Source organism: Strongylocentrotus purpuratus, unplaced genomic scaffold (genome assembly GCF_000002235.5).
Source record: "Strongylocentrotus purpuratus isolate Spur 01 unplaced genomic scaffold, Spur_5.0 spur5_scaffold_6, whole genome shotgun sequence".
Taxonomy (NCBI): domain Eukaryota; kingdom Metazoa; phylum Echinodermata; class Echinoidea; order Camarodonta; family Strongylocentrotidae; genus Strongylocentrotus; species Strongylocentrotus purpuratus.
Window position 1 is genome coordinate 16,644,481 of NW_022145612.1, and position 14,122 is coordinate 16,658,602.

The 14,122-nt window shown below is 35.6% G+C and overlaps 1 protein-coding gene across 1 annotated transcript in view; it reads left to right on the forward strand.

Annotated features, from left to right (window-relative positions):
* The first annotated feature begins 850 nt into the window (after positions 1–850).
* Positions 851–14,122, forward strand: part of LOC100890249 — a 29,601-nt gene continuing 16,329 nt past the window's right edge. The window contains exon 1 of the mRNA XM_003728127.3: positions 851–1,328. Within this exon, the coding sequence (XP_003728175.1) occupies positions 1,156–1,328 (173 nt within the window). The 5' untranslated portion in view covers positions 851–1,155. The remainder of the gene's footprint in view (positions 1,329–14,122) is intronic.

Genomic DNA, 14,122 nt, shown 5'->3' on the forward strand with positions numbered 1-14,122 from the left:
CGCTGTCTGTATAATTTGTCATTATTGTGAAGCATTATGTTCCCTGACATATAGCCAATTGAACGCCTAGACAATTTCATTCTAAACCAAGGATACGAAGGACAATCGTGGCTGGCAATCAAATGAACCTTGCTCAAGAATTATTCAATGTTATAAACAAGGTGTATAGTGATATAGTCATTAGGAAAACGGAAATGACACGTGCGTTTTTGACATGCACTAGCTCTTAACTTAATCGAAACATATCTATTTTATTGTCATTAAATCAATGACATGACAGAAGAGCTTCATATATTGTCAAAGATTCACCTTTGGTCTATTCAGAATTGCAAGTTATTTAACGATCAAAGTTAAAAAAACACGGCAAATATATAGACATTGATTATTGAATGGTTTACAGTAATGTTCTAAGAAATTATTGCGAATAATAAACATAATTATTTTTAAAAAAAAATCATGTTCCATTCGCACATACTTGAGAATATGTTCTTAACGATGTTATCTAATGTCTCAATCTCTATTTGTGTTTGTTTGTGCCTAATTTCTGTAACTTCTTACATTTTGGTAAAGCAATGCAGTTTTTGGCTACATTAGTTGATCTCTCCCACGTGAGTAAAGTTAAAATATACTATTCTGCTATAAAAGGTAAACCCTCCGTCTCTAAAAATAACTTAGAACATACAGGTGGACATTTCTTAACTGTATCAATAATGACAAATTAACTCTCTCTCTCTCTCTCTACTCCTTTACTCAAGAGCTCTGAATTACTGGGTTGAGGCCAACGTTTAGAAAGCGCGCGGTTTCCTCAGCATGCTCAGAGTGGATAGGGAGGGCTTTCCCGAGCTCACTTATTAACCGCAGCTACCGTCTGCAGTGAGCGGCTGTACGAGCCTACTCTCGGATCTTGACAGTACACTCCGTGCATTGATGGCGGACAGTTCGCTTTCTCAACTCCTGCAAATCACTCCTTCTTGGAAAAAGTTTAACCAGACCTGGAACTGATATATGGATGTTGGTATCGCTGATGAAGACACAAAAGGAGATCAACTTTCATAAAAACCAACTGGATTTTAACGGCATGCCTTTATCAACAAGGAAAGTTCTTCAATCCATCTGTTTTATGATTTAATAAACCAGGACCTCATTATCATTATCATGTTTCTTGGACTAGTGGAACATAATTGCCGATCCGCAAACATGGAGAGAACATTATCTTTCAGGACTGCACGGTTGATTATAGGTTTTATATTAACAATACACTTAGGGGGAGCAGCTTCGATGAAATACGTGGAACCTTATGGAGATAATGTTTGTTCTCGAGTCACTAGGTAAGTCTCTTAAATAATATTTTCAGAACCATGTTGTACCTAGCTCATTCCATTTGCCTCGATTGTCTTATAATGCTTTTTTAAATACTATGTCTTAGGCAATGTATGATCAGATAATCAAAGTTTATTTTCCCTTTCTGCGTTAGACAGTGAAAGTTGTATTGATTCCTCCTTCTAAAAATTTGCTGTACATTACCTTACCAAGCTTACCGGCAACGTTCTACATATTTTAACCATATTTTTTTCCCCAGCGCAGAAGGGGGTTTATAATTTTGACCTATTGTTTGTCACTGTTTTATAAAGTATGCCTGAAACATGTAATTTTCTCCTAAATATTACTTGAGCTTTACCATTGTCTTTCTTTGTGATTTTCTCGTGGTAGCAATATTATTATAGACGGCTTTGTTGGGGTTAACGTCTCCATGTATAGGAGACACATCCTGACAGAATGCCCTACTTGGGGTACCAACATGGTTACACGGGAGAAGCGCAGGAAATTTATTAATAACTTGGTATTCCCGCGCTAGGTAAATTATGAACCCCAATAAAAGTGAAACACTGGCGTAATCATCCCCTTGTGTAGGTCTATATTGTAGAAGAAACAGTTTTGTATGAAATATGCCGAACAACGCTTTTTCGAACTTATTGAGGATTTGATTGAAAATTATATGTAAAGACCATTTTATTTGTTCCAAGAATGAGAAGTTTATTGTACAATCTAACATTTTCTTTTTGACATACAACTGTATCTAAATCTTTATATAAAAATCGGAAATTATCCCAAACTATCAAATTAACAGGCGAGATTTGTGATACAAAATACGCAACGTATCATGTGGAAGAGCAAGCTTTGCCACATCAACTTTACAAGGGCTAGTTGCTCACTAATTATGGTTGTAGTTAAGATTAATGTTGCTAAACATCATGAAAAAAATTGCTTGAGAAATGTAAAAAAAAGAAATACACTGTACATGAAATAAGGCGAAGAATAAATTATACCATTAATCTGTTAATAAATCGACGGAAAACAGTTATCGCCCTATAATAACGGTATGGTTTTAATACTGTAATGATTTGTCCAAATACCATTGTCTAAATATCAAAGGCCACATACCAGACACTTAATAATATGATATACCCGAAGGAGTCTGTGGTTGAACCTGAGCTTCGAAGCGAAATATTGTGATTGCATAACATCCTTCTCATGTTTTGACATACAGTCATAAATTAAACCGTTAATGAAAACATTTCAAAACAAACTTCCCCTCCAGCATGGCCTTAAACCATCCTTCTCAGAGGAATAAATTCATTTTTCTCCAAAATAGGAATTAGAGATTCCCTTGAATGCTGCGGCAACGCAGGGGATGTTGGCTAATTGACATAATTTAGCAATTATGTTGAACTGCCACGGTACAAGTATATATTCTCGTGCGAAACAACTAAGTGCAATAAGGCGTTTGTTATTTCGTCGGGGCGTTAATAGATTTAAACTTTTTCGTCCGCCTGTAAAGTGATAACAAAATTAACAGGTAGACAACATACTCCGAGAGACTAACCGTCATTTCAAGAGAATGATTCAAGAAGTTATTATCACCATGCACATGAATAATTTTAGCTGATAAGTGAAAGAAGAAAGTGATAATTAATGTGGTGTCACTTCCTCGGTTTTGACGTTGTGCTTGACGGAAATATGGAAGGCATTGGTTGATAAACCAACCACAACGAGATGAAGATAGTAATCTTATGTCTGGCTGAGTTTAGTGCAATTTGTATCATTGAAAAGATGAGCAGCCACTTGACGTGCATTTAAGAATACCTTGTGTAAATAATTAGGCCATGAACTATATATTTTGTGTTCTATGTTACTCCATTATCAGAAAATAGAACAAATACTATTTTATGTGATATAGTTGTACTCGCAATTCTAAAGAATTGGCAAAACCGGTCATTTTGAGAAAGTAATATTTCAGAAACATTAAATAAACATATTTTTTAATGTCGCACATTATTTATATTATCATTGATTCATTCATTTCTTAATTTTCAATCTCTCTTCTGATGATATAATATGTTATGATATCATGTTTATTTATTATGATCAATTTGAAAGCTATACTACCACTACAACAAAGATGCAAACGATTTGAATAAAACGTTTCAATTAAAAATTTAAAACCTGTAAATATTTGCAGCAATAGAATAAGGAGTCACTAAAAGGTGGTTGGATTCTTTGCAGGTTTCATACGTCGTCGCCTAATACTCGCCGGTTCTATTTCTGCTTTAAAGGAGGAAACGAAAATGATTGAAGTCATTTCTCACTCAGCAATCTTAAAATGTTCAAGAGTTTCATCATGGAAATTATTTCGATAAAAGATCTTTGCTGACTGATGATAAACAAAAAGAAAGAAATGCCATTAACCCAGAAGGAGGAAGTCCAGTGAATTCCTTCCTAATATTGACGCGAAACCGGAAATCAACCCTGTATCTGTCTTTGGATGTCTCTTCGGAAGATATGACACTTCACACTTGCGAGCGTTGTCTCGATTAATTTCCCCAAAATATAGTTGATGACGATTAGGTTAGGAATACGTCATGTCTGCATACTTTAATAACTATATTTTAATAATAGATTTGTTTTCATAATCAGACACGAGTCGTTAGGAGTCACGTCTATAAACCATACAAGGTTTCCTCACCTTACAAATTTAAAAGGAAACAACATTTCGTGAAATTAGGGAGCTATGTGATTTTTATGATCACATCTAAACTAAATAAAGTCACCTGCTTCAATTAGCATCCATCAAATGCCACCAATTGCCTTTGATCTCCGTCTAATATGTAACTCCGTGATTTAGAATCTTTTAAAATTGCACTCTCAAAAAAGACTTTATTTGTACCCTTTTCTATGATTAACGTCGGCTAGAATGTTGCTAACGCGTCGAAAGAGCATAGCTCACAAAGAAGGTTATCGACGTTTGATGTTATCTCTACTTACGATATGCTTAAGCAATTCTCTAAAGATCTAGGTTTGTAAAGTAGGGCGGACTCTCGAGGTGAGAACAATTTCATGGTAGCCTAATATTGTCAAGAACATATTAGCACTCCTCGAATTTACGTTTGTGGTTTTGAAACCTGGCATCCGCTGTGCCCTAGATTGTTTACAGGGGCTAGATATTTTTATCAGCACGAGTAATGAAATGAAAACGGATTATATTTATATTTGGTGACAAATCGAAAATATTAGAGGGGGAACATGGGTTGAAAAAGGGGCGCTGCCAGTCTGACTGGTGAAATTGCATTTGAGACGTTGGAGCCAGCCAAATTGATAAAGGTTTTATTTTTACTGATTGTTATTTTTACATTGAAGGGTGATTATTCAAACCATCAATATCGTTAATGACATTATGAACATGAAACAAACAAGAATAGGAACTCTAAATCTTTTCGAAACTTTAGACAGTAGTAATTTTTTTTAAACGATATGCTATGATCAAAACTCATTTGATTGGTGATTATTTTACTGTATTTTACTGACCTTAATATTTCCGACCATGAGTTTTTTTTTTCTTCTTCTAGTTATCTTTGCCTATTGGTCATATATCTTACCTTCTAGATTTCTATATTTCATGATATTTTGAGGACAAGGGGTTATTCTAACAGGTTTGATATAAATTATATAACTGACCATCTGATCCAATTATTTTAGATCTAATCCTTTTCTGAGGCCCGGAGGTTATACAATCAGGTTTCTTATACAATGTTTAAGTGACCTTGTGATTTCTTTAACAAGATTGCATCAGTTCTAACACTTTTCGAGGTTTGCATTTCTCTTCTTGTATTTTGAGGCTAGAGGGTTATTCAAACAGGTTTCATACACGGGGGACGATCTAACCCAGATTATTCAATCCTTCATTCTGACTCACAAAGATTCTCTCAAAGATAGTTCCTTCAAAGCGAGTGAATCACAAGTTACATAATACCGTATACAACTGTAACTGAACTTAAATTTATAAAAGTTCAAAGAATGATATTGGTTGCAAGCTTGTATTTAAAATAAACACACAATCAACCAATCAATGTGATAAGACTGTCTTATGGATCAATGCTCGCGTAAGAAAGCAAACCATGTGAAGCGTATTTAGGCGAGGCGTCAAAAATATCGATACCAGCAGGCTGCCGCCTCACGTATTGGCGCATCGAGGCTGCAATTACGGCCGAAGCCTGGCTGGGGCAATTAATTTTCACTTATTAGCCCAGCCGGCTTGCGCCAGGCTGGGATCTGAGGCTCGGTTTCCATTCGAAAGGCGGCAGCCGGCGCATGCTTTTGTTCGGAGACCATTATGATGACATCATGAGTTAATTGAGGGTCCTACCGCCAGCGGTATCCGGCTGAGCTAATTTAAAAAATGCAGCCAGGACGCACAAGTGCAGTTAGCTGCCGCTGGCTGGTATATTTATTTTTGACGCCTCGCCTTACTACATGTACCTTAATTTCCCATTTGTATTGTGTATCGTTACCTTCTACTTTCATATGTCATGTAATATTTCCTTGGAAGCGCACATTATTATCTCTAATTAGTCGTACAAACGATCGAGCACGTAACGGGTGATTTAACTCTTTACTACGTGGCATCGAGAGTTTCATCGTACATACGATTTCAGATCCATAATAAATCTTTAAAATCGAAGTATACCGCCTTCAAAATCCATTTTCGAGCCATTTTTTGATATTACATTACTATCCCCCAACCTCTATAGGTATCTATATATTCTTCCTGGACCCCGGATGAGGGAGATGACATCTCCTGAGTATGAGCAAAAAAATTTCTTCTGAAATATGATAACACTTCTGTCAACACATACATCACGTGATACCTGTCATAATGTCACAGTAGCTGCCATTTTAATTCCTATAACATTATTTTGACTCCTTTATCATTTTGAAAACGATCATAATTTGGACCCGATTTCGATATTGTTAACCTATTTTTTCATTTATAGTTATAGTTTTCCACACGTTCGACTTAATGGAATCAGTGAGGAAAGGGAATGTTGCTTGCAAATAATTTATTTGCCCATTTTCTATTTTCTCAATAACGATTTTCTATTTTTGCCAACTTTATCAAATTGAAAAGTATATACCTCGGTTCACTAGTTCTGATTTGCACATACGCGTTATATCCACATGATTATACTTATGTCACTTCATTATCACAAATTGAACCACATAAAATCAATCCTGTCTTTGGGAAAGTGTCTGTCAGAACAGTGTGTTAAGTATAGATGGTTCTTAAATTGTTCATTATTGAATACTATTAAACATGACATAGAGCGGGTTAATACAGAGCGCGTTGTGAGCACACCCTATTTTTAACCCTGTCGCCTCTACTTTTGTTTCTAGTGAGACCACCCTGCTAGCATCCACCATCGCATTAAATGATTAGTATATATCATTCAGCGTAGCTTTTCACGACATGTTTTGATCTGAAATGCGATATCATAAATGAAAATTGATGCATCTTATAACACAAATTTATATCTATTTAACATGATTAAAGAGGATAGTCAAGATTTAGGCTATCCGAAAAATAATATTGATAGGGGAAGTGAGTATCAGGTCGACAAGAAACAGCTGGGATTAATGGAGAAAATGTATTTTTAATTTTCATTGAATTATAAATAAAAAGAAGGACGTTGGATATAAAACAAAAAGGGGCCTTCATTTACAGTTCTGCTACACGAAGGCATTTCCATGACGACATGTAATGACCCTATTTTATGATTATGACCGCGATTAGAAATGATTTACTGGTAATGATTATAACATCATGCAGCAGAGAAGGGCGTGATACGGAGGTGGGGGGGGGGGAGGGCGGGCTTTAGAGGTTTGCCATATAAGAAATTTACATTTACATTTTGGAGACACATTTTACATTTAGCAAATGTGAGCTTATCAGTTCCTGTACAATGTGGTGTTAGAAAATGCGATTGGGCCATCATCCACCCCCGCCCCCTCCTCACTCCTATTTATAATCCCCACGAAGGAAAACGAAAAGCAACATAAGAAATAAACAATGACATTGTGTTTAACACTGAGCGTAATCGGCAATACGATTTTTTTTTTCTATTTGAACGTTCAAGTACTGTCCGATCCGAATATAGAAATGCAGGATTTTTAACTTTCCCTCCCTTTACAGGTATTTAATAAATGGAATCAGATTAATGGAATTAGGTTATCACGAAACATGCTATATATTTCATCTGTTACAGATTTTAAAATTTATTTATAGCTAGCTGGACAGGAATCGTGCCTTTCATTAAATAATATGTTCATGATATCATGTTTGACGAAGAAAGAAAGATGTTTGAAATGCCTTAGTTATATTGTTTTGTTTTACAGGTAATCATCATGGCGAAAGCTGTTCGGCATGATGGGGATATCTCATTGTACTTTTTTTTTTTTGGGGGGGGGGGGGGTGGGTGGGGTATTGTTAATGTCCTATTTACCAACTTATATCTTACGGTCTAAAAATACTAATTTAACAGGCACCTGGAACTTTTATCTTACGTTATCAAAACCTAGGACAAATCTTTTACCACAATTTATACGAAATTCACATTCAGTAAAAACTAGAACACCAAGGAATGGTCGAGAGAAAGGAGTGTGAGTAGTCATTCAGAAAGCAGAAATAGTCAGTTCCCGTTTATCGTCATCACAATAGCTCATTTGCCAGACGACACTTCTGTCACACGAACAAAACAACTGCAGTATAGCTATTTAAGGCAAATAAATGCCTTTCAATTACACTCAGACACGCGTCCTTATCAAAAGCAGCCATATTTTGAGGCATTTTTCCCGCGTAGACCGTGATGAAGCAAAACGTTCATCAGGTCAAACAACAGACTCGTGCTCAATCAATTTCTTTGCTTCCCACGTCATTCGACAGAAAACGTGAAAATGATTTCTTTTATAGATGCATCCTTGAAATACTTTATATCGAATTAATGGTATTCTTCAGTAATTCAAATGGATTTGGTCCGTCCATGGTTAGTCTATTCTTGTAAATGTATCGATAAGAATTGATTTTTTTTTCAATGTTAAGTGGCCTTAGCAAGCTATTTGTAGCGAAAATCTTTAAATGTGTACTACCATGTGACTAGAGTGATTTAATGGACTTAACATTCACAAGTATATTGGAATCATATAGCTTTTTAGCAAATGGATTATGTACAGATAATCGAAATATTGTTTGTCATAATATCACATATTACAAAGACGAATCATTAATATAGAAAAATAATTTCAAAGAAATAAAAATTCAAGGAACTTAATATAACTTAAAACCTACTGTAGTATAATTACAGATATTATACTGCTTAATTAAACCTGAACAGAATAACAAAGACCACAATCGAATTTACCATGTATATAGTTTATATACTCGCAGAGCAGCCTACATTTAGGATTGAAACACAAATGGGAGACCAACTCGGAATATACATGTTATTGTTAACTGGAATTATTTACACATTTAAGTCTTTTACTGCATGTGTTGACCGGTAAACATTTAAACGTCACAAAACATGTCCCACCAAGGACAGAGAAACATCTTTTTGACACAATCCAGGAATGTTATGTAAAAAAGGGGTGAGTTAGCAAGTTAGAGAGGAAATGTAGAACGTTCTCTCCCTTAAATTATATTAGTCCACAATCGAAGCAATTACAAAATGTCTGCTTCATCTCTTATTTTCTCTTTGAAGATACCTTAGGAGATGAGATTAGACTTCGGGCCATGTCATTGAAATGGGTTAAGTGAATTTGGTAGGAGATAGGATGTACAACTGTCATGTTTTTCATACAAAAAAATATGTAAAAACATCTTCGTCATTACTGTGCCACTTGGTCTGCATTATAATGGTCAACATTAGATAAAATCGAGAAAACAAATAACTTAGAGCAAACACTAAATAATTTGTGACTTTATTTATTTACGACATGTCAGCAAAAGTCGTGTTTAATTTACTTACCTCGAAAATATACATTGGAGTTAAATTCGTTGTGAATATTCACATATTTTCTTGAACTCCCATCAAATTTGACGCAAGGTGATTTTAAAAGGGGTACATTTTTTCCACCACGCTATATCCCTAGATCGCCATACTCTGCTTCTTCTTACTCAACATTTATTTTTGTCTTATGTATCGTCTATTTTTTTTCTTCAGAATTGTAAAATTTAAACATATTCAGTTCGTTTAACTATTTTATAGAAAAGGCAACGAATATATACGAAACGCATATTTAACTTTTGTAACGGACTTACAGACGGTCGTCGTCGTAAGATCTTTATTTTTCTCACCATACGATCGGTTATGATTTGGTTCAGTAATGTTTACACTCAATTCCGAGTGGACTACCGTTTTTGAAAATACATCTGATGAGACTTACTCATGTAGGCAGGTTGTTTTCCTCGAGCGTCAAAATCAAGAATGTACACACGGAATCACATCTTGATCATAACCAAAGAAATTCAACCAAATTGTGGCAAGAAAACACCCTGACTTATCGAGACAGATGAGCACTAGCTGAGGGAGAAGAGAGCAGCAAGAGAGTGAGTTTTGAGAGTGAGTCATTGGCTTGTCTCCTCCCACAATCCTCGTCTCATCCGCTATGTTCATCCTTCAGGTGTCCTACAGTGTTCATTCGTCAAAACTCTACCGGGGCCTCAAAACCCATTGGCAAAACAGCGAACTTCCCCGATTCCGTACCCATGCGGGTGTCCCACAGGGCGCAACAATGGGGCCCGTACCTTTCCGGGATCTCATCGTTTGTAATGCATCTAATAAATCAAACACCTTTTCCCTTCTGGTTTTCTTTATTCCCAAATCGAGGTCAAGATAGAGGACGAAGTCTGGTATAATCCAGGAATCAAGGGGATTGAATCGAAAGGAAGACAATGAGACATGAACCATGGAGGAGAAGGCCTAGTTTAAGAAACATGATGACACAGTCATAGGTTAAAAAACTCTAAATTCATTTACGTGTTCGGGGGGGGGGGGGGGTAATAATTTGTTCAATAGCAGAACCTAGGATTCGAGGGAAAGTGCAGGGCGTACATGGAAGCTACATCTATGTATAGAGGATTGCCAATCATAGATGACTGATAAACTGAATTGAATTGTTGTAATCATTTACATTAACTGACACGGATGTTTATATTTGTCTATAAAAGATAAAATTTATTTGGAGTTTTCTTTAATTTCTAGCCAGAACAGCATACACTTTTCCTTAAAACGTGGCACAATTTTACACAACACTCTGAACTGTAAATTTATGGTAAAGTGAACAAAAATTCGCTAGTTAATTATAATCGTTCGTAATGATTATTTAAAAACGAAATCGTACACATACGAATTCTTAAGTTTAAACGAACCCTTTATTTCATTATAAAAGATAAAATTCGTTGGTAAGAATTATCATCCGTTTTATGTGTGTATAATGTCGTTGTTTTAATTAAAGTGTATAATGTTGCCTGTAGTATTTATCGTTTAGCAGGTGACTCAGGCACATAGTTCCTAAACGTAATCTTCCATTTCACTACAAAATATTACAATCGTGGACGAAAATACACAACTTTGCGATGGGATGACTGATAACTGTTCACGCTGTAATGAATGTTCTCCTTGGTTCATTAAATGTCTCTATTTGGTAGGATATACCGGTGGGCAAACAACATAAAAAATTCAAAGTCTGAGCATTAATGTATTTCCTTTCTCTAATCCATCTCGTTTCCGGAGTATTGTCGCTTCTCATCAGACGGATGAGCTAGGAAATGACTTTCTCTGTGATGAAAGCATCATATACTGTAGATCACACGTGGTTTGTTTTACCCCGACTTATTGCACTGTGTATTAACAATTTCCTATGTGGTAATTACCGAACGTAATGAAAATTTCGTAATACACGTTTATGTTCTTATTATTTTTTCTCTATGTCTTTGTCGTTGTATTTCATCATTTTATCTCTGTATTAATCCGTCTACTTATAATTATCTATAATATCTCAACATATCTTTTTACCTTTTTACTCTCTGTTTCTTACTCCGTCTTTTTTTCCCCTTCTCTTTCTCTTATTCTCTCATTCATCTCTCTATGTATCCAATCTTTCTTTTCCCCCTTTCTAATGTTTTCTATCTATCATATACTTATATAAAACCATAATTATTAATTCTACCTCTCTCTCTCCATTTTTAGTATTCTAATTGCACACTCTCTATGTTTCTCTTTTTTCTCCCTGTTGCTATACCTCTCATCTTATCTGTGTTGCTCTTTTTATTATCTGATTTAAAATATAATTCGTTTCAAATACATGTATATTCCTCGCGCAATGTTTTATGGATAGTGATCTTATAGGTTTAGTTTTCACAAAACTTGCTCAATGTTAATTCACATTTAGCTTTTTGATTATGATATTCTACAAAATGCTCACTTTCGATTATCAATGAAAAAGTGTGATTGAGCTGAGTCAATATCACGATTGATATGGAAGGATATCAGGCTTCCTTATCACGTATATATATTTAAGGAATGGCTCGTGAAATCTGAGGGAGTCGGCAATTGGACTAATGATAGTGATACTATTCGCCAAAATCTCTAACCAGCCAATTCTATTTGCTCTATTTCACAGCTGATCGTTATGGAAACAGCTTATGTATCATTATCCTGCAGCTTAAAAGCGCAGGTTGGAACAAAACATTAAATTATTTTTGAAAGATAAATTTTAAATGATCCTTCATTTGAGGATGCGTGTAATTATGATGGTGATGCGGAGTGAAAGAAATAGAACGCACATGTATATTGAAGAGGCTTATCTCGAGTGATAGTATTCCCATGTGGTAGCATATCCACTCTTACTGATGACTGAAGATAGAATCCAACATGATCCTCATCAAAACCCTACCTTCCAAATTTCGGCTTCCAAACTGCGAATTAACTCTCATCGTATTGCTGAAAATAGTCCTCAAGTATTCCAATCAGGGATCTATTCATCTAGATGAACACCCTTTCGAACAATCTGTCTGATATTTAGTAGGTATCAAATCATAGCCATTTGATTTTTAGAATGAAACATCAAATTTCAAACAATCTAATGGTTGATATTTTCAAAACTAACTATTTACGATTGTGATAGGCTATATAAAGCCCAAATACATATTTTACCGGCGTCCCTGTATTAGTTCTTCAGGCGGGTTTTCGCCTCACTATTGAATTTATCAGTTTTCAGACAATATTAGCACAACGCCATTTATTTTCTTAATCTTTATTAGAATGTTCTGAAATTTTTAGAAAAATGACATCCGACACTTTCAAGACTATGAAAGCATTTTTTCCAAGCGAGTGATTTTATCATTCCCATTGGACATTCAGCTTTAGATGCGGTCATATAGAACGTGGCATAAGAAACTTCCATGGATATATCCATTATTTTTCAGAGCGCTTAATGATCATGATAAAGCTGTAACCAAGTCACTCTATTAAGCTGACAGAAACTGAAATAATAGACAATCCCTAATTTGTAAGTCATATTTATATACATGTTATAAAATTATATATGGACCTTATTTTCTCAAAATGAGTTGCACATCCATGTAAGGTTTATTAATAGAATAATAATTTACCGGTAATAATATCACATCCCCGAAACCACCACTTTTTGCACAGTGACTCACTAATTTTGTTTCATATTCGCACATTCCATCCCTATAATCTTACCCGGCTTGGCATTTTCTTCAAGAAACAAAACAAACAAAATATTTTCGGCAAAACAAATCTTGATTAAAGGGATTCATGTGTCATGTCACAGTTGACCCTTATATTTGGGTGTATCCGCTAGTTTAACATGAACTAACACTCCCACGTTCCTGACCTCATTCCACGTTATCCCCTCGCTGACCCAGATCAACTCGCCAAGGATAACATAATCTGTGAGACGATGTTTTCCACGCAGCTTACATGCTCACGGCAGTTATTTCTAATTTAAAAAAACTGCGAACAAAGTTTACAGATAAGCCACGTTTTCGCGAAAATTAGGGTAAAATACGTACAGAAGCTACCTCCAATGAGCACGCACGCATACATTCCGTCCTGAGATTAATACGAAGGGATGCCGGCGATCATTGCTGTATTTGAGGAGATTTGATAATTTTGTGGAAATTATCTCTTCGAAACTGCTCCTAGGGGATTTAGAGTTGTAATCCCTCGGTAGAGTTTTCCTGTTGAGAGCTAGGCCACTGACTTGGGGGAGATTACAACTCTCGTAGGATGCTTTAAGACCAGGGAATGTGATCCTTCCAGATTTGGGACGAGGGGAGAGAGAGAGAGAGAGTGAGATTCACCCTCCTTTGACCTTGATATGAGTTTTGATTTTGTTGTGATATTCGTAATTTGAAGGTTACGTAATGTATTAAAATTTATAATGTATTCCATATCTGCCATGCAATCTCACTCTCCTTTCGCCTATGCTAAAAAGCAGGAACAATGTTTGGAGTTTTACAAATCTGAGATGCATGGTCCTACATCGTGTCAGTCAGTGTCTATGATATGGTGTAATATTGTAGGCCTGACAAAATTGAGCTTCAGAAAGACCATGAAGTGCTTCAAAAAAGTAAAAAAATCTTCGAGTGACCGGTTTAACCATACTCATTTCCCCAATAGACTGTAGTATAAATACCCTTGGAAAACGGGTTTTGAAATTTCAAATTCCAATCATAAATATCTTGATAATCAAACATGCCATT